A 19289-nucleotide genomic window follows, 5' to 3' on the forward strand; every position below is an offset into this window, starting at 1 on the left:
GACGCACAATAGTGTTTGTACACAAGCATAACGTTTATTCCATTTAATTTCATCTGTTTTACGTGTACAACGTCTTTAAAAAAGCTCTTAACCATCGACTAATATTTGCTAAAAAACGTATACGTGTCAAGTTTACATGAAAACATCAATCCAAAAGCATCCGACGAATTATAAATAACTTTATATGGATTAAAATTGATATTATTATAATACATTTGAATGTACAGATGTTAATAATCGGATTAAAAAATGTATAAATTAGCGCGAACTTACTTCGCTTCCGTTTCTCTTTTGTTCCATTCAATCGTTACGAAAACAATCCGAACGGTTTGGAAACAGTGGTCGGTAATCACGCGATGTTTGACGACAAAAAAAACAAGGGAATCAATTTGATTAATTAGTCGCTGCGCGTTCCCGTGGATCGCGCGTCGCGTAAAATAATAGCCGGATGACAAATCAGCGACGAAGTAGAATGTTTTCGCAGGAGCCTGGTAGGGAAGCTATATCGCAAGAAAAATGGTTTCGCATTGTTCCCGCGTTGTAACGTTTTTCTATGAGGCACGTGCCGGTCGTGCCGCATGCCACGTGCCGGCCAATCGAAATCTAATAACACAAACAGCCTTACAATAACGCGCGTCGTGTACGCGCTACCGTTTGGCGGCCGGAGGTAATAGGACACCATGTGAACTAATCGCCCGGGATTGGCTCTCGAGATCCTCTTCCGCTATTTGTTGATCCCACCGTGTGGTCTCTCCTGGGAGAACAAGCGCTGTACCAGAAGGTGCTTCTAATCATTTTTAGATCGACGTGAAATAATCGAGATCTACTTTGTTAGACTCGAAATTACGAGATCATCTCGATAAAATTGAATAATAATCACAAAGGAGTCGGCTGAGAGTATTCCGGTAAACAGCGACGATTTATTTTCGCTCTCTTACGATACATTTTTTTGATTACAATAATTGTATAGAAAACATATAATAGAATATAGAAATTTCATAATATTTTTCATTTCAATTTTACATTTTAATTATATTAGAATATAAGAAATTCATTATCATCATTATATAGAAATCGGACAATCGGAGAGTCGGGATCGGACCGTCGAGCGATCAACACCATCTAATTCAAAGATCTCTAACATATTCTAATTCAGTTGTATTATAGTTCGTGTTCTCTATTGTAAATAAAATGCCGCGACGCGGGAGAAGTGTTGTAATTCGTAACAATATGTAAGAAATAATATAAAATAATAAAAATGTATAAAATATACAGGGTGTCCCAAAAATGTCTCGCAATGCGAAAATGACGGGTTCCTCAAGTTATTTGAAGCAACTTCTTCCTTTACAAAAATGTTCTCCGAGGCACCATTGACGAGTTATTAACGAAAAACAGTGACCAATGAGAGGCGAGCTCGTCTGGCGCGAGGCGGCCGAGCCAATGAGCGGAACTGGGATTCACGCGCTGGTTGGCTGGGCCGCCTCGCGTCAGCCGTACTCGATTCTTATTGGTCACTGTTTTTCGTTAATAACTCGTCAATGGTGCCTCGGAGAACATTTTTGTAAAGGAAGAAGTTGCTTCAAATGATCCGAGGAACCCGAGACATTTTTGGGATACCCTGTATAATAAATACGACATAAAATGATTTCGAACGTGATTTATCGTATCGATCGAAGTTACTTATACATTCGGATACAACCTATTTTTCTAAAAATAGAAACAAGATGTTACACCGGACTCCGGATTAACGAGTACGAGTCAATTAACAAACAGATTTTATGAAAAAAAAACAAATATTTCGTACCTACCTCGGCAGCAACTGTGATCGACGAAGGCGACGATGGGATTAAAAGAATGACAAAAGTTCGTTCTTAATTCTCAAAAATGTAAGTTGAATTTATTTTAATATACACCGACGAGTGTCCGTACGCGCGTGTGCGTGCCTGTGCGGCATCCGCCAGCGTACACCAACGACGCGTCATCTAAAATATGACATGATCGAACGAAAGTGATAATCAATATTACAATCAACATCACAAGATCACAGAGCGCGGCGGCTCCTGGACAAAGAGCGCACCCATCGCGAGGCGCGAGGGTGCTCGCCAAGTCGATATGCAAAAAGGAACTGTTTACAATAATCAATTTTTTTTTTGTTTTAACGACACTCGTTCCGATAAACGATACGATCTACGCTCGTAATCCACTGGAAAACTCTGGACTAATTATGGATTTCAAGTTCTGATATATGCTTCTTCGTATACTTTCGTGAGATTCGTTCGGTATGAGATTCGTTTTGGGCCGGCTCGTCAATGATTCAAATCATCTATACTGTATACGGTTCACTTTTTTTTTCATCTTTTTACAGAGTTGTCACGCGCAATCCGCTGTTTAACGTGGCCCGACATTTAGAACGATTCGTGCTCTTTGGAGAATTTCAGGCGCGATCGCGCGAAATTAGCCGTGGAAAACACCCGGAGAACGTAAAATCGGTGGAATTTTTTCGGAACGAACTCTCTCGGCGAACGTTTGTTTTCGCCCGAGACGTCCGTTTCGGTGAAACAATCGAAAACAGGAGGATACTTGTACGCTTGGTAGAATTTTTGTCGAATGTACTACACAGGGTGTCCCGAAATCGTGGCACTTCCGGGAGATGAGAGGTTCCCGAGGTCGTTTCGAGTAACTTTTTCCTTAGCGAAAATGTTCTACGACGCTTCGTTTACGAGTTATTAACGAAAAACAGTGACCAATGTGAGGCGAGATCAGCTGACGCGACGCGGCCGAACCAATCAGAGTACCTGGGCGTCGACCGCTCGTTGGCTCGGCCGCCACGCGCCGGCCAAAGCTCGTCTCTCATTGGTCACCGTTTTTCGTTAATAACTCGTAAACGAAGCCTCGGAGAAAATTTTCGCTAAGGAAAAAGTTGCTTGAAATGACCTAACGAACCCCTCATTTCCAGGATGTGCTATAATTTTGGAACACCCTGTACACTTATTCCACCGACTATACGCGTGTATAGTCCGCACGTTGAAAGGTTGGATCGCCGCCATACAATCATACAATTATACGGAGTCAAGCTACGGTTGCTCTACGATTATGTACACCTATATATAATAATTCTTCGTCCTACAATCCCGTTTTAATATCGTTTCGTTGGGCTCCTAGAAATAATTCTGTCGTCTTTTTTTTTTTGTACATCGCAACAATATTTACAAGAAAATTTACAAATTACACGTTAGACGATACGCTCTACCTAGCTGATATTGGTTAGTCTTCTTAAAACGTACGGGTAGGAAGTTAAAATTTCAAAGTCGAAAATGCTCTCTAAAACTATGATGTCTGTTATTCAGTGATAAGCGATATGTCCGTCTAGCCGGTGTCCGCGTTCCCCGACCCTCGACAGCTTTCTGCTCGGATTCATTAGAAAATTCCCCGACACCCTGTGAACAACGCACTATCTTCCTGCTCACACGTATACTGCTCCCGTTCACCGAACACGTACGATTTGTCGCGCGAAATTTCTTCGACCACCTTGCTACAAAATCGATGGAAAACACTTTCAAAAATATTCTGTCACAAGTTTTCGTCGCGTTAAACGGCGTCGCGCGCCCGCGAGAGAAGACGAAAATGCCGGACGCGTTCGAGCCCATCCGTGAAAACGCTCTCCTCGCATTCCGATACAGCTACATCGGTATTACGAGACGACTATAGTCGTTCGGCCTGGTGAATCTTTTCGTTGACAGCTTGGGACAGCTTCTCCGTAAGCTGACGGTACGGCGGGATGACCGAAACAATCCAGGAAAAATGATCTTACGTGGTAGATTTTAGTTCACTAGACTGCGGATTTTAGAGGGGGAGAGAGACAGAGAGATTCATAAAATTTATAAATATCGTAACATCGTTTTCAACGTGTCCAAATCATCAAGAGACGAAACAAATCATCGTTTATCCTCCCGTTTCCTGCGATCGATGCGGAAAATTCTGAATCTCGCATAAAGATCCGCCGACTAATTACCGTGATTGGAACAGCAGAAAGAGTGCGGTCGCATCATCCTCAACGAAACAAAGTTACCGTGTTCGAGGGTTGAACGTTTTTTTTTTTTACAACAGTCTCTGTTACACAACACCGAGAACCGACAACGATCGATAGATTGCTCTTCGCACTTCGAATACGGCCGATCTTAATTATCTTCGGTTTCACTTTCGTATAAATATTGTACCATCCGAGCGACTATGTCGATAGATGCGGGAAAAGAAAGAGAAAGAAAACAAGTGTTTCTCGATATGTATCATTCCTTAACTTATTCGATCGTTGATCGTAAAACGTTATCGATTTCTTTTTGCACTGGTTTCGATATACAGAACTTCCAAACACGATTTTCTCAAGCTCCGACGAGAACGATCACGCGTTTCTTTGTTTTTCCCCCGACTATTTTGTGCTGTAACTGGGAAAACGTGGGGCCCGAACAGGCCCGACTCCGACTCCCGGGAAAGCGATATTGTCAACTACAAATACAATGATTAAGGGAACGTTAGAATCCGCTGAAACGTTCGGCGTCAGCGAATCTCGCTTTCGCGAAGGCGGAGACATTTCGCGTTCTCGTCGGAGCTTACATCTCGTAACACTATTTGTTACTAGACGAGAGCAACGGACTGGCGGTGTTTGAGTATCCTTGGCTGCAGGTGGGCAACATAAATGGATTCATGTTGAACGGCGAACCGACAACCTCTCCTAGTCCTGCAACATACCCACTGTCGGTTATACGTTAGTATAATTCGCCATGACGTAAAATGAAAAATAAACGGACGAGAACGTTGCGAAACAAGGATCAACTGCCATGCGACGTGTGCATACAACTTGAAAAAAAAACAATTAACCCTTTGCGCTCGAAGCCGTTCTAACTGTAAATCTAAATTAATTCTTTTCCGACTTATAGTAGTTCAATTTTGTGACTCGTGCAACAGACTTAGACTTTTAACAATATTTTTGTGTCAAAGCTTTGATAATATAAATATTATTTTGGAACGTGATGTAACAATTTTAGCGGTGATTCAGAGTCACCACTCGAGTGCAAAGGGTTAATTCGAATAGGTTGAATTTATATAACGTTCGAAACGTTTCTGTTTCGAGTGAAAATATTTTTTAAATATTCCCAAGCTTTTTATATTCATAAAGATCCGCGGTGTAGTTATTAGTTCGCATTTTTCTTTTACAAATTCAGCAAGTCTCCCTAATTCGCGCTCGGATTGCGCACAAAAATGGACAATTTTGGAGGAGGCGATACGATTATTTATTTTTACTAATTATTATTCCCAAGCTTTTTATATTCATAAAGATCCGCGGTCTAGTAACTAGTTCGCATTCTTCTTTTACAAATTCAGCAAAATTCCCTAATTCGCGCTCGGATTGCGCACAAAAATGGACAATTTTGGAGTAGGCGATACGATTATTTATTATTATTAATTATTATTCCCAAGCGTTTTATATTCATAAAGATCCGCGGTCTAGTTATTAGTTCGAATTCTTCTTTTACAAATTCAGCAAAATTCCCTAATTCGCGCTCGGATTGCGCACAAAAATGGACAATTTTGGAGGAGGCGATACGATCATTTATTATTATTAATTATTATTCCCAAGCTTTTTATATTCATAAAGATCCGCGGTCTAGTAACTAGTTCGCATTCTTCTTTTACAAATTCAGCAAATCTCCCTAATTCGCGCTCGGATTGCGCACAAGAATGGACAATTTTGGAATAGGCGATACGATCATTAGAGCCTCGCGGCTCGTTTTTATAGTCCACCGATTACCAACAACTATAAAAACAAGTCTCAATAATAATAATAAGGCTCGAATAATCGCATCTCCATTTTCCAAGTCGTCCATTTTTGTGCGCAATCCGAGCGCGAATTAGGAAGAAATTACAGTACTCCCGTTTCCTCGCGACAAAAATCTCAATTTGTGCCGTAAAATCACGTTGGAAAATTGTTGCGAGGCTTGCATAGTCCGCAGCTAATTGATCGATTTGCAGCAGTTCGCGTGAGTCAGCTCGCACGCTGCGGAGACTTGAATGAACTGCACGCAGTATCGGATCGAAGGTCGGTGCACATTACAACACGAAGAACGAGCTGTATTTCAGGCGTCGTCGAGACACGTGCCAACAAAATTGCCACTCTAATGATCTCGTCGGCTAAGTGGTTCTCTTAACTATCAATGGCAATAAACGGTATAATAACATTCGTCTCCGTAGCGCCTTTTCAAACGGCGCTGGCAATAATGGCGCGCGAAGGTTTGTTTTTTATTCTTTCAATAGACGATTCATCGAACACTCGGATTATTTGTCTCGACGAAAAGCAACCGTCGTTAAATACTGCCGTAAATTATCGATTCGATTCAGCAAAACTCTCGCCTAGTCTAGAATTCGCCGGATATTATAATAAATTTGTTTTTGCCAGAGTTTTCTAGGTTGGCAAACGGCAAAAAAAAGAAATGCGATAACAGTTATCGCGTATGCAAGCGATTTTGCAAATTAAAAACATATACTACAAGCTCGTGGAAATGAAGCAAAAATGATTAACGCGTATTAGAAGCAATCAGCGGTCCACGAATCTTTGCGCAAATTCCCATTTTCGTGAAAACTGAAATAGAATTTCTTTGACCGGCTAAGAAGCATTTTTTTAACGAAAACAGCGACATTTCTAGAATTATCAGAAGTTACGCGAGTGCACAAAGATCCGCCGAAGATCGAATAATTCGCAGGAGAAAAAGTCGCATAGAAAACAAAGAGAGAAGGCGAACGCAAACTGAATGTAATCAAGGGTGGCGGCAGTAAACAGGGGTGTTATCAACGGTTCGTAAATGATCGTGTGTACATACATTCTCGAATCTCGTCTCTTGTGAATGTTTCTCATAATTCTTTAATCGCAGTGCATGGGGTGGTTGTGGTGGTGATGATGGTGGTTGTGATGGTGGACGGTTAGCGGTTACTGGGCGGCTGTGGCGAGGTGGTGCTGTGTGGACCAGTGCGGTGGGACTGAGGTAGTCGGTGGTCGTACTACGGGGGCGAACGCACTCCCGTCCCCGGACGTATAGAAAATGCCATACTGTTCGTGCGCTAAAAACGAAAATTTCACATAAGGAAAACTCATAAACGTGCGTGCACTCGGAACGTGAATACCGACAAAACATGGGAAGCTTGTTGGCTGTTGCGTGTTTATAGGGCTCGGTGTACACGTGCACATACACGTAGAGACACGCATGCGCATCGGAATCGGACGACGACAACCAAACTGTGCCCAAGTCGAACCGTTCTCGAAGTTCGTGCCAACGCAAAGCGGCCGTTCCGCATCGAAATTGAACCTCGATCTTTGATATTCGTCGAAGATTCGATTTACCGAACCGTTTCAACCCTTAGCATCATGATCCTTCTATTGTCCCTGGAAAAGTTTCTAGTACAGATATTTCACTAGGTTCTCAGTAATTAGTGCAATAGCAATAATAAAAATAATATAATAAAAATAATAATAATGATAATGATAATAATAATAATAATAATATAATATAGACTTCGTTTATTATTATTTTATCCACGCTCAGTTGGAAGAATAAGTATCTTGTATTTTCGTTATAATAATATTATTTTAGACATATTTTATTCAGTAAGTATCGTTAGTGATCGATATCAGTCTACCGAATCAGCTAATTACTTAAATTATAACGTAAACATAATGTAAGTACACAAGCAATGTAATCCGAATAGGTTTCGTGTAACACGATATTATAATATAAACTCATAAAAACAATATATTTCTTATATAATAATATTCATATATATATTATATATAATAATATATATTAATATATATTATACATAATAATATTTCAATATATTTCTTCTATTACATATCTTCGTTTCAGTCGTTACTGGAAGGGTTGTCGACGCTTCCTAAATCGATCGACGAAGTTTCGTTCTCCTCTTACTTGTTGTTAAGGTAGTTCAAGAGTAATTACATGTAATTCTATATTTCGACATCCCCGATTTGGCGGATACCGCAAAAATTAATAATTCGCCGCAAAAATCGACAAATGTCATGATGCCGAGGGTGAATTATCCGGGACCATTCCGCGACGGTTCGACGTTCGACAGATTTTGGGCGACGAAGAAGCGATGAGACGAATCGACAAGAATGTTCGGGAGGGCGCCGCGGGTACTGAAAAATGACTTACGCGAAGTGTAAAGGGTTGGACTACCCGCGTAGGGATTGGCGACCGAGTAACTTCCATTGGTGCTGTGACTGTGGGGTGTGCTGGCCGAACTTCCGCAATAACCGCCGCCAGTTACAACCCCGCGTGGACTCGCGCTACTGCTTTGCCTATAGGCGTCGACGTTTCCACCGACGCTGCCACCGACGCTGCCCCCGACGCTGCCACCGCCACCTCCGCCACCTCCGCCTCCAGCATTGGCTCCTGTCGTCACGGAACTACCGTCTAAAAATAGAAACCTGCCCGTCAGACGAACCCGTCAGTATTTCATCATTCTGTGAGCAACTTGTTGCCTAACCCTTATAACCGGACACGTGATTCTCGGCCTCGCCCTTTACGAACAAATGGAAACGCAACGAATTCACGAGATTCCTTGCGGATCGAACGTGACCGTTCGATTCTCTCTTTATCGATGTCCTGAACAACGGAAATGCGGTCAACCCTTTCGGTACCGGTAGTTGTACATCTGTGATAACTACGGTTTCGCGTTTTTGGTACAGAAAATCTAGAACTGTAGTAAGTTTTCCCCAATTTTCCTTCGGTTTGTAAAGAAAGATGGATAATTTGAAAGAGGAGATATTATTATTATTATTATTGTTATTATTATTATTATTATTATTATTATTATAAGAGAAGATTATTCGTGTCTCAGGATTATTTTTATAGTTGCCGATTGTCAACAATTGTAAAAAAAGGGTGCAAGTCTCGAATAATCGTATCTTTTCCTCCCAAATTGCCCATATATTTGTTTACAATCTGAAGGAAAATTAGGAAGAATTTACTATAGTTTGATGCGCGTTGTTATTTCGATGGTTTCAAGGAAGAGCGCCAAATCTTTTCTTACGAATTGTAAATCTGATATTTTATAGCCCAATTAATGCGCGAATTTAAGATTTTTCAAATTATGACACGTGAAAAGAAATCGAGATAAAAATTTCTCGGAGAATCTTTCGAAATCGGAGCTTCCGATGGCATCGAAGAAAGCTTTACACGCCGAGGGTTAAAATTGTAGCACGTGGTGTACGATATTTTCGTTCGATTAATTTCGTTAGATCGAAACAGCAACGATGCGCCGTGTTATCTGATCGCTTTCGATTCTGTTTATTGCTTGCCCACTTTGGCCAAGCTTGCTTGGCCCTGATTTAAAGTGAAAAGCTAAAAGGAATTCGCTGAAGACAATTTTCGTCGAAAATAAAAGAAATACAGTAATTTCTCCCTAATTCGCGCTTAGATTGCGCAGAAAAATCGACAATTTGAGAAGAAGAGAAACTATTATTCGAGCCTTGCGTCTCGTTTTTATAATTATTGACAATCGGTAATTATAAAAATGAGCCACAAGGCTCGAACAATCGTGGCTCCTCTTCGCAAATTGTCCATTTTCGTGGGCAATCTGAGCGCGAATTAGAAATCACCGCAATCGGAAACGGAAAGAACGCCGCAGAAATCTTCTCGGCGCTAACTTTGGGAAACTAAGGCCTGGAGGACGGAACTTGATCGTGTGACGTCGTGGTTACCATTTTCTGTGGAACACGAAATAACTTTGAATATTTACCGTCCGTCCATTTCGCCGCACTACCGTTTTCTTGCACTGTCACCGCCAGTTGCCCTGTATACGAGTTGAACGCCGTCGCCGAACTGGATGTGGGCGGCGCAGGTGGGTGGCCCGATCCGGGACTCCTGGGAGCACCTGTAATTCCCGCGTTTCCACTTCTGGGCATACTGTACAAAGCTTCCGCGAGGTCCGCCGCCCTCTTCAGTATAATCTCCTTCGGTAATTTCTCGGGGTCGCCGGGGTGCCGGGGGATCAGCTTTTGTAACCTTTGGAAGCCATAGTCGATCGTTGGCTCGTTCAATGCTGAAAGATTAGCGAAAACACGGTGTTGCTTTAACGAGATCCTATTGAACGAAAATTGTTAGTCGATCGTACAACTGAAACATAGAAATATCTTGAACATTTTGGGACCATGGATTAAACGGTTAACAATCTCTTCGAAGAGGGTGCAAGTTACTGTGATTATACTGTATATGTTTGAGTTTCTTCTTATTTTGTCTGAATACAACACTTTTATAACATATATAACTTAATAAAAAATTTCAAAGTACGCATCCTTCGAGAAATGGCAACATTTTGTGCTATCAAGAAGACCAAAAGAGTTTATAAGAGTGTGGATGTGTTAAATTTAACCTATTGAAATTATTTAAGAAACGTGGAGATTTCTATATGATTCTTGTTTCCTTAAAATCGACGGATAGAATTTTTATTTTGCGCAAAAATCCGCGGCGCGATTATAACTCACTAGGCGAAACTCTTATTAATTTCGGATAACGCGAATCCAACTGTTATCAATGCAATATTGAATATCAAACTAAAAGGTACACATTCGATGATTATACTCACAAACATAGACAAATCTCCCAGGCGCCCCCTTGCAAAATTGTTTAGTCTTATACGATAATGTGACCTCGACGACACCTGGTATTTGCCTCGGCGGAGTTTGAACCCTGATCGCGTTCGGCGTGATTAGCTGAAAACGAAGAATTCGCATGATCAATTTATCGAGTACAAATATTAACGAAACAATCGATTTACCAAATTTTTCTACTGCTTGAAATGAAGATAAATTAAGTACCTCGCTCCAGACCAACATCGACCCGAACACTACTTGAAGCCCGTCAAAGAAATTGTCACCTATGATTATCACCGTCGATCCTCCGGTCGTCCAGCCTTCGTTCGGCGATATTGCCTTTATGCACGGTGTTTGCAGGGGAACTGGAGTGTAGAGACCTGATCGTACGAAAGGGTTCGTTAGACATCGCGAGAGAGCAGGTTAGCTATTGAGTTGGCAACTAAGTAATTGTCGATTTCAGTTATAGATGCCCCTCACTCCCATTTTTATGATATCCGTAAATGTTATATTATAAAATTATTATTATTATTATTATGTTATTTTTTATTATCCGTGAATGTTAGCAACTGGACAAATTGAATGCAGCGGTCAAGGAAAAGCGAGCAGAATTGGTCAATCGTAAAGGTGTCATTTTCCAGCAGGACAATGCTAGGCCGCACACGTCTTTGTCCACTCGGCAAAAATTGATGGATATTGGTTGGGAATCGATGTTACACCCACCATATAGCCCTGATCTCGCGCCATCGGATTACCACTTATTTCGATCCCTGGACAACTCCGTTCGTGGTAAAACTTTTAACGACGATGACGCTGTAAAATCTCGCTTAACTCAGTTTTTGGCCGAAAAGGATCAGACTTTCTACGAGCGTGGAATTTTCAAGTTGTCAGAGAGACGGCAAAAGGTAATCGAACAAAATGGAAAATACATTACAGATTAAACTTCGTTCCAAGTAAAAAAAATTTTTTTATTTCATTGAACAAATCGGCAGTTACTTAGTTGCCAACCCAATACTTTAGATTATCAAAAAGCGTGAACGCGGATTGCTTTCGACGACTACGAACGCGTTGATCGATATGAAAAATCGCAGTTTCCACGAATTCTTTATGCATTCGCAGCAACAATTTTTCATGAATTCAAATTCCCAGAATATTTCTAGGATATTTCTAGAATATTTCGAGATATCAGTTTATTCGAACGCTTCGCAATCAAATTCAATTTTTACACGAATCTGGTCAAAGAATTCCATCGCTCGTACACAATCGACAACTGTCGAGCTTGTTTACACATTGACTGTCTAACATCAACGCGAGAATCTGACAAAATACAAGTACAACAAAAAATAATTCAGTTAATAAAACGAAAATGAAAGACGAAGTTTATTTATCGCTTTAACACTAAACCAACCGACCTGTAATGATGATTAGCGTGCATTGACTCATAAGAGTGAAAAGATAGAATTCACTTGGATTTTGTAAAGTTTTAATTACGAGACTTGTTTCAATAATATAATTTATTCAATCATTTTCCACGAAGAAGTCTCCAAACTTTGTAGTACCGTAAAATAAAAAATCGGTCATTTTGATCGTAGGCATGCTACGTTTCACGGTAGAATTCGATCCATTTGAATCCATCGCGGTAAAGTTTTCGCAGCTGGTCAGAGCCTAGCGTTACCCACAGCCGGAAGGCACCAGCTTCCCAGTCCGCGTTAAACGGTCGAAAAACTCCGGCGAAGATTCCGCGGCCGTGACCGGCGTAGCGAATCAGAGAAACAATAACACGCGGCTTGGCGCGTCGAAAAAAGGAACGGCTCGTACGAGAGTAAGTCGAGAAATTACGCGATTCCTCTCACCGAGCCGAGACAGTTAGTTAGGGGGTGGGATACGGAAAATTATCTGAATATTCTGTTTATTTGGTCGAGGGTGAGTGGTGGGTATATATTTCTCGTGGCGAGCAAGTTCAAGCCGCGAGGATGAGAGAGCCGCCGGTGGAGGGAGAACGACGGAGAATCTATGAAGGAGAAAGACGTCAACCTTGCAGAACGAGTGAGAGAGAGAGGGAGAGAGAGGCAGAGAGAGAGAGAGAGAGAGAGAAAGAGAGAGAGAGAGAGGAAGAGAATGAGGGTCGGAGTGGCCGGAGAAGAGTTGTAACAAGAAGGAAGGGGGGGCGATCGGGCCGTTGGTGTCTCTGCTTGGAATTTATAACCCAATGATATCATTTTGTACCCCGGCGAAGCCAAGCCACCCCCGGCACCGACCCTGCTAGAACGGAGCCACGGCAGAGTGGCTGACATCATGGTATATTGCTCCCAGTGATGCTCAAACAGCTTCCACCTTCGATTGCTTGCGCGCTGTTCGCCTATTAAATCCCAAAAGCTTAAAGGACACCCACCCCTTAACGTAGTCGACGAAAAACCGGCTCTCAACCAACCCTGTCGAAACGATTCCATTCAATATGGATATGTTCTTACGGCGGAATAAAAATAACGAATCTGGTTGCTTGATTTTGGTTTTCTTGGTCATTATTTGGACGATAATTTGGACGGTAATAAAAATGCTTCGAGTTTGAAAATGTCAAGTTTGAGGTGGTACAAAACGGCGTTTTTCGAGACTCTATAGTTCACTTTTATGAAATAAGAAATAACTTTAGCTAGTACGATTTAATAGCTCCGTTTTGAAGCTTCTTTTCGATATTTGGTCGGTGATACCGTCGACGAAACGCTGACCATCGGAGTTTGACGTCATCCTAGCAAGAAATTCTATAATTTTCATCGATCGAAACGCCTTTGTTCCCGACCTTCTTGCTTCTCCGAACGATTAGACGTCAATATTGCTTAATAAGATTTTATTCGTCGCTTGTTTCGCCGGAGAAGGTCCGTAAGAATAGGGGTGGAGCGTTAAAGGGTAGCGATCCGAGTGTAAATGAGGATTCTTCGATGGGACAGAGGTATTTATTGCGTTCAATGTACAAGAAAGTCGTTAAACAGAGGCGGCCACGTTGGCAACCACTCCGGTAGAGAATTGTCGAGCGAAATGGTATGGGGCGGAAATGTAGGAAGAGGTGGAGTGGAAGGAGGAGTAGGTGGAGGAGGAAGAGCAGGAGGAGGAGGAGGAGGTGGAGGTGGAGGAGGAGGAGGAGGGTTGAAAGAGGGATTCAGTAGAGGAGGCCGGAACAAGCGTACCAACCCGGAATAAATAAAATCCCCCGTGCCATTACTGAGCGGTAAGGGGTGCTACTCTCTACTCCCGAACTCCTCTTTTACCACCAAACCGTCGTCGAAGTCGAGGAGCCGTTGTACTCGAACATGTTCGGTCCGATTCTCTCTGATCACTGTGGGATCGCGACGTAACTTCGTTCACCCCGGTAAATACCCGGGAACTTCTTTAGAAAAAAACTTGCTTTCTCCGCGACCGCGCTCATTAAAATCATCTTTCACGATCGAACTGCTTTCGCTCGAGCGACCCGTTGAAATTTTCGATTCTGTATCGCGAACGGGAATGATTTATATGCAGCGTGGTCTCCGACGAAGTAACAGTGGCCATTTAAATGTATCTTTTCTTTATACGATTTGATTATGGCAAGGTTATTTTGAACGCACCGCGAACGATATATTTTGTGTTACGGTCAATTCTTTCTGAAAATTAGTATTATATGGAGATGCATATTTTTGTCCTTACATTATTAATATTGAAAGAGATGTTAACGTTATCTTCGACTCTTAAAGTTCACGATATTCGTTTTCGTTTCAAATTAAAGCATCTCCCGGACTAATGATCTGCGACCATAAATGGCTAGGTGAAACGAAAACGCAGCGTTTCATTTAAAAGATAAGAGATATTGTACACCAGGGGTGTCAAACTCGCGGCCCGAAATGAACATTTTTGCGGCTCAGTCAATATATCCGATGCAAAGTAAAAATAAAATAGAAATAGTCTCGGCCAATAAAATTTCTCCCGAAATAGGAAAGATAGTATCAGAGAAGAGATGTCAAGTATCAGGACGTAAACAATAATTTAACTTTATATATGTGTTTATTACAATGTACTAGTCAAAATAAAAATATTTGTTTCTATGAACATTGATTTTTTTTTTGCGGCCCACCTAAAGTTAAGCATCGTTTATTTGGCCCAAGTTAGCTTTTGAGTTTGACACCCCTGCTGTACACCCTGTGTAACTATTGTTTTTCTTCGTCACATTTTCGCAATTAAGAGGTGTCCCAGAAACATGCCTCTGTATTTTCGCCAAACATAACCGAGCTACGGTTACACGCTTTTTTGGTCAAGATTACGGTGGATTCACGAGAAAGATTAGAAGAAAGACGCGAGTCGAGCATTTAGCAACGGGACACGTTAGAGCCAGGAATAAAGGCGGAGAGGTCCGATTGGCGAGAGGGGGTTTTCTTTTTTTTATCGTTTTGTTCTTCGTTCTCGCTCGACGAGATAAAATAGGGACGCGAATAGGTGGAACGAAAGGTTCGAACCTGCGGAGAGAGAAGCGCGACTACATAGGGACGGAGGAAATAATAGTGAAGGAAGAAAGCACAGAGAACGTGGCGGAACCCCCGTTTGCCCGCATCCCATTGATTTACATCTTGCCTTTGCGCAGAAAGAAAGAAAGGACGGAGGAAGAACGCCGGGAAAAGAGAGGAGCGCGTAGTTGAGGGGTGGCCGCACGATATCAGCCGTTTGTATGCGCGGTCGACGCCAAACTTTGCTGAATTGCCCTATGACTCCTTATATCCTATCCTCCGAGCACGCCCTGTCTCGTCCTCTTACGATTCTACCCTCCGCTATGGCTCTCGAGTCGTTATACCGATCTCGAAGAAACCAACCCCGCGTTTCCTCTTCCCGCCCCCGACTTCGCTCTCTGCGTCGCCCCTCGTCCCTCGACCTCCGCCACTCGTTCGAGGATTCTAACAATTCCATTACGATGAGACAACAATTTTTTCTTATCGCTGGTGCAAACTGTTTAGTACGAGACGAGCTGCGTAAGTGTGCGAATCGAACGCGTCGTTTTATCACGCGTTTCGCGGGTGGAAGCGTTAGATACCGACATTGCGAAGTTCGAAAAAATGGACACGCATATTCGAATTGTAAGAATATGTGTAAGTGTTATGTAACTATATATGCAACTGTTATTATCCGTCTTGTGTTCTTCTTTGCTTAACCCCTTAACTTGTACGCTCGCGTTAATTCGAGCAAACAGGCCAAACTGTGCACACTCGAGATAATTCGAGCGGCGTTGTATTTTATGCTGCTATAATTTTTCACGCTCGAATATAATCGAGAATTGAAAATAACAATGTGAAAGCAAAGAAAAAAAATCGTTTTATTGATATTTATCATTTACATGGGATTGTAAGCTGTAACACTTATTTATTCAAGAATAAAATATAGCCTTTTTCCATGGAACAAAAGCGCGCTATATCAAAGTTCTCCACCAAAAATTGATTTTTTTTGGCCGGTTTTTTTTCAAAAAAACTGTGCGTTAAGGAGTTAATAAAATCTTCAATGATTACTTTCGATTAAGTCAACTCTCGAAGTGAACACTTTTATCACTGTATGGTGAAAAATATGGTGGACTGAAATTGCCATTAGCGACTCGCAGTTTTAAGATAAACATTTTTGCAGAGGACCTTTATCAAAAATTTGCACACGTTCTAGCAAAATAAAAATGTTATGTCAAGGTTATGTCAAGGCTATGAAAATTATAAAAATGTTCTAAATCAACGATTTTCTTTCTTTAATAATCCCAACAACTTAAAGGTATTAAAATACTATTTTAAAATATACCATCCACGCGTCGGTTATATTAACCCTTTGCACTCGAGTGGTGACTCTGAGGCACCACTGAAATTTGTTATATCACGTTCTAAGATAATTTTTACATTAACAAAGTTTAGCTTTTAAAAAATTGTTAACAGTGTAACCGCAAGTTGCGTAAGTCGCAAGACTCAATTTCGTATGCATAAAATGAAATTTTGTCATATAAAATGAAAAAGCTATAAGTCAGAAAAATTATTTTAGATTTACAGTTGAAATAGCTTCGAGTGCGAAGGGTTAATTTCTAAGTACCTAACGCTACGATAAATCCGTGTATTTTGCAACAGCGACTTCGAAGCTCCCTTCGACAACTTCCATTTCGTTCGCGCAAGTACGCATCGTCCATTGCGGTCGCGGAATGATCGTATCGTTACAAATTAAATCGGGAATAAGATATTCATAGCGGCGTCCAAATGAATAGATTATGAATATTAAAGTTGTTGTTGAGCCGCAGTAAAAGCATCGTTTAATACTCCATTATCCGGCGTTACAGCGGCCCGAACCGCGTATTACACTCGTAGTCGATTTTCCCGCGGATCCCACCGTTCGTTCGCTTTAATGGAAAATCCCGTGTTTGTCACGCTATACATAAATTTTTAGCGACACTCGAAGTCGCGATGCCCTCGATTATACGTGCGCAAAGTGTTGCGCGTATGTACGGTCAGAATTTTTGGTACTCACTGTTGTATTCGCCGGGATCGCTGGGATCCAATCGTTTCGCTCTGCGCCCATGTTTACTGTTGTTGTGGACGAACATGTTGTCCGAGACTGCCAGTAGCGGTCCCTCTACTCCTACTTGCGTGGAAATGACCACCTGTTACAGAAGGTTGAAATTCGCCTACGTGAGATTTCGGTCAAAAATGACACCAAACTGTCGGAGCTAGTAACAGTAATGTCTCTCTAATTGACGCTCAGATTGCGCACAAAAATGGACAGTTTGGGAAGAGGAGATACGATTATTCCAGCTTCGCGCCTTGTTTTTCTAATCGTTGACGATCGGTCAACTGTAAAAACGAGCCGCGAGCCTCGAATAATCTAAATATTCTCTTCTTAAATTCTCTATTTTTATTTTTCACAATCTGAGCGTCGATTAGGGAGAATTTACTGTGATTCTAAATGACGCTCAGATTGTCCAGAAAAATGGACAGTTTGGGAAGAGAAGACACGATTAATTATTCGATATTTATTCGAGCCTTGCGGCTAGTTTTCATAGTTTCTGATTGTCAACAATCATAAAAACGAGCTGCAAGACTGGAATAATCGTATCTCCTCTTCCCAAATTGTCCATTTTTGTGGACAATCTGAGCGTCAATTAGAGTGACATTACTGTATACTCGTCGCGCGTAAAAAGTAGCGACCGTTGGCTATTTAAATTGTAATTTCAACAAAGACAAAAACGTATTGTCAAATCTCAAGATGTTTAAAATATTTTGAGACCAGACCAGAATAGAACAAACAAGTCAAAAATATGAATAATTACATAAATAATTCACGAACACAAGAAGTTTGGTGTTCGACGTGCGAAGTGCCATTATGTATTTAATTTTTCCCGCGTTTCTCGTTTATTATCTATGCAGTATACGTTAATGTTGAGTGAGTAAGTAAATATTAGTAATAAGATTGTTAATTTTATAAAATAAACTTTGCGTTCGACGAGTATACACGTCGTCGCTTGATTCTCGCGACAAATATAGGTGCGCGCTCTGAAAAGGAGGCGCCACAGCTAACTGGTTAATTACAAATGAAACACGGGAACGATAATATTAAAAGGACAATTTAGGTTTAGGTTCAAGCAGTTTTCAAAGTTGCGAATCGTATAAGAGTTTTCAAATATTTTCGCGGAGCGCTCGGGAAACTGATTGTTATTCGGTTATTTGTGATATAAGCTTTTATAACATATTTCTAGGATATGGTAATCGACGAGGTTTGTTTTTCCGTATATAGGGTAGTGCCTTTGGATCGTTTTTGGGCATAATTGACTTTATAGATATATTACATTTTCTCATTCTTTTATTTCGTTTGTTATTTAATAAAAAAATTTAGTATATCTTATCCGATAAATATAAACCCTAATTAGCTTCTTGTTCCTATTATAGTCCTTGTAAAAAAAAGACTAAAGCATCGCAAAATGTTCCTTTCTGCTTATATAATACTTTGGAACGTGCATTATTCCTAACCAGTAAAAAAATGCGCGGTTAATGTCAAGAAGTACTTCATCGTAACGCGAAATGATCGATAAAACGCAATTCGTCGGACGAGATCGTAGGTTCCGTTTCGCAATTGGCTTCGATAAAAGTTCGCAACGCCGTTCTCGGATTTTGTCGCAGACGCGGCCGCGTTCGCGCGAATTCTCGGGCGAAGCAAAAGGGGGGAACCAAAATGAAGTTGTTATCACGGCTCGGAATTTGTTTAGGAATTGCTTATTACTCGGAGTTTCGAATTAAAATTTTAGCGGCCGAGGTTTAGCGCCGCCTCGAAAATTCCACCGGCGCGGGCGGCGAAGGACCGTCAGGTTTTACTCAAGCTTGCAAGTTCGCACTACGTTACGCGCTAGGTAATACGGCCAACTAGCCAAGAAAGTTGGCGGAGTCGCGAAAGGACAAAACTTCGGGCGTTTACCAACCTCCCGGCCGATTTTATAAACGTTCTTTCTACTTTCTCCCGAAAATCATCGTCCCCTTGTTTGCGCCCGAAAAACTTCCGGTTAAATACACGGCTTGTTTCAATTTGCCGAAAGTTTTACAACGTTCCCGCCGCCGCGGCGGCGCCTATCAAACAGAAATACAATACATAGCATAATACG

The 19289-nt window shown here is 41.4% G+C and overlaps 1 protein-coding gene and 1 long non-coding RNA gene across 5 annotated transcripts in view; one reads left to right on the plus strand and one right to left on the minus strand.

Moving 5' to 3' along the window:
• The window catches only part of LOC117218637 (uncharacterized), an 81421-nt gene that overhangs the window by 3991 nt on the left and 58141 nt on the right, over positions 1-19289 (plus strand). The gene's annotated exons all lie outside the window — the stretch shown is intronic.
• The window catches only part of kn (EBF transcription factor knot), a 166376-nt gene continuing 148955 nt past the window's right edge, over positions 1869-19289 (minus strand). The window contains exons 8-13 of one of the 4 annotated variants that reach the window (XM_033467136.2): positions 17168-17300; positions 10889-11043; positions 10657-10783; positions 9811-10113; positions 8223-8483; positions 1869-4735 (exon numbers count right to left, since the gene is read on the minus strand). In XM_033467136.2, coding sequence (XP_033323027.1) covers positions 4623-4735; positions 8223-8483; positions 9811-10113; positions 10657-10783; positions 10889-11043; positions 17168-17300 — 1092 coding nt within the window. In that variant the 3' untranslated portion in view covers positions 1869-4622. Of the gene's footprint in view, positions 4750-6883; positions 7111-8222; positions 8498-9810; positions 10114-10656; positions 10784-10888; positions 11044-17167; positions 17301-19289 lie in introns of those variants that run through there. The other 3 variants (XM_033467137.2, XM_033467138.2, XM_033467139.2) reach the window with 3 other exon arrangements.

Source organism: Megalopta genalis, chromosome 7 (assembly GCF_051020955.1).
Source record: "Megalopta genalis isolate 19385.01 chromosome 7, iyMegGena1_principal, whole genome shotgun sequence".
In the NCBI taxonomy this organism is placed as follows: Eukaryota; Metazoa; Arthropoda; class Insecta; order Hymenoptera; family Halictidae; genus Megalopta; species Megalopta genalis.